Raw genomic sequence first — 2351 nt, 5'->3', positions numbered from 1 at the left:
TTAATGTGTACGCAGCTTTACAACTAGTTCTGCTCTCTCTTTTTCTCATCAACTCTCTACCTCTCTCATTAACTCTCTACCTCTCTTCTTATCCCTGTACCTCTCTCTCCTCTCCTTTTTCCTCCTCGTTTTCTTCTCAGTCCTGTCTTCTTCAGTTACAGTTCTTCCCATCGAACATAAAAAAAAAGTCTACATAAATATATTTTAATGAAACCGACATAAAATCCCATTATTTAGGGTGTCGGTGTTTCCCTGGTGATTTGATGTCCATCACTGGCAATTATGAAATGCATTTTATATCCCAGACATATGCACTTCCTGTAGTGCATCTTTCATCTGAACAACACGTATCCATATAAAATTTTAAAATACTGACTCAGTGAGTCAGTCTTTATAATGGCAAATCCCTTGTTTATGAAAATTTATAGGTATAATTTTGTGCTTATATGGCCGTATGGTTCAAACAAAGAAGAGTTGACGTAAACAAAATTGAACCCCTTGTGTTTCAGATTTCGTGGGTCTCGTCAACCCTATGGTTCAAACAAAGAAGAGTTGACGTAAACAAAATTGAACCCCTTGTGTTTCAGATTTCGTGGGTCTCGTCAACCAAGCAATGATATGGTTCAAACAAAGAAGAGTTGACGTAAACAAAATTGAACCCCTTGTGTTTCAGATTTCGTGGGTCTCGTCAACCAAGCAATGATCTTTTTTTCAACAAAAAATTCAAGTTCTTCGTTTTCTGTGAAAATGTGAAAATTCCCCTCTTCGTTTTGTAAACAAAAAGTGGGTATGGGTAGTTATAGCTAGGTACATAGAGTAGCAATGACATGCTATCTGAACAGTCTCATACAGGCTTTATTCATGACTCCGGAGTTCCGCAATGCTGTGTACAAGTGGAAGTATGAGAATGACATAGCGGAAGAAACTTCTATCACATATCAGCTGCAGAAGTTATTCGTCAATCTCCAGGTAAGTTGTGACCCCGATTCCTTGTTTATCCTGCTCTGAGATAGGACTGAAAAGTGATGAGTTATAAAAAAAGAAACGCTCTTTTCAGTGGACAACTCGGTCAATGAGTCAGAACTCACTGTAATTCCTTACAGGTTTTGGATAGGTAGATTAGGTAGTTAGGATTTGACTCATTGACTGAGTAGTAGTTCAAGAGTTCGCCTTTTTAACACATTGATGAGTTATAAAAAAAGAAACGCTCTTTTCAGTGGACAACTCGGTCAATGAGTCAGAACTCACTGTAACTCCTTACAGGTTTTGGATAGGTAGATTAGGTAGTTAGGATTTGACTCATTGACTGAGTAGTAGTTCAAGAGTTCGCCTTTTTAATAACACACTCACTCACTTTTTACACAGTCTCCTGAAAAGTCCCTTTATGTACTCAGATCTCCAGTAGATTGAGCAACAATTTTCTTTAAAAATTCACCTCTAATCGTTTGGAGCACAATCTCAGGTCCGGTTTCCGGCCCATTTAGAGTGAAGAAATAAAAATGTCGCTGTTGATAGGGAGGGTGTTTTTATATTTTTTTCTTTATTTTTTTAACAATTAATTATTCTTTCGTTGCCGTTTCAGACGTCTACTCGGCCTGCAGTAGAGACCACAGATCTGACCCGGAGCTTTGGCTGGGAATCGAGTGACGCCTGGCAGCAACATGATATACAGGAGCTCTGTAGAGTTCTATTCGACGCTTTGGAAACACAGTTCAAAGGGAGCAAAACCACGGGAGACCAGGCCGACCTTATCAATAATTTGTACCAAGGTAAGAGAACCATCAGAAGATTTTTCTTTGAATTTGAGCTATCATGAAAATTCTGACCTGGTTTTCGAACTGATATCAAACCTGACCTCACACGTGAGCCTAGCCTATAAAAATAGTGCGTAAAAAAAAAAAAAAAAAAAAAAAAAAAACTTTTTATTCCTTTTTAAAAAAAAAATTTACAGCTTTCCTAGAGTCAAAGTGTTGTTTTAAGTAATAAGTCGCAAGGAGACTAAGATAACGAGGTCTTCATAAGAAAATAAGGGATAATTAGGAGTTATGAGAGAATAAGGATAATAGGAAGGGGAGGCGGCGTGTGTGATCCTATTCTTACGCCCTGAGTGCAGTTCACAGACCTCACAGCCTGCGCCTCTTCAGGAGACCACTTCCTATCGCTAAGGACCCTATAGCGGGCGAGGGGCATCGCAGGCGAAGCCGCAGAGGCATCGCATGCCGCTGTAATAGCTCCGATACGCACGCAAACAGGCGGGGGCCTTTGGGACCTGCCTCGGTTGGTCATAAAGACGCTGTTCACGCCCTTTTTCACGCTGCGCGTGTTCCGGAGTCAAGTGGCTCAAAGGCATG

At 40.2% G+C, this 2351-nt stretch overlaps 1 protein-coding gene across 1 annotated transcript in view; it reads left to right on the top strand.

Annotated features, from left to right (window-relative positions):
* Window positions 1–1849, top strand: part of LOC103513679 (ubiquitin carboxyl-terminal hydrolase 47-like) — a 5649-nt gene extending 3800 nt beyond the window's left edge. Inside the window, exons 2-4 of the mRNA XM_026826806.1 lie at window positions 588–609; window positions 819–969; window positions 1583–1849. Of these exons, the coding sequence (XP_026682607.1) occupies window positions 588–609; window positions 819–969; window positions 1583–1816 (407 nt within the window). The 3' untranslated portion in view covers window positions 1817–1849. The remainder of the gene's footprint in view (window positions 1–587; window positions 610–818; window positions 970–1582) is intronic.
* Window positions 1850–2351: the final 502 nt, after the last annotated feature.

Source organism: Diaphorina citri, unplaced genomic scaffold (genome assembly GCF_000475195.1).
Source record: "Diaphorina citri unplaced genomic scaffold, Diaci psyllid genome assembly version 1.1 scaffold1007, whole genome shotgun sequence".
Classification (NCBI taxonomy): domain Eukaryota; kingdom Metazoa; phylum Arthropoda; class Insecta; order Hemiptera; family Psyllidae; genus Diaphorina; species Diaphorina citri.
Note: the sequence above shows the minus strand (reverse complement) of the source record. Positions and strands in the feature narration are given on the sequence as shown.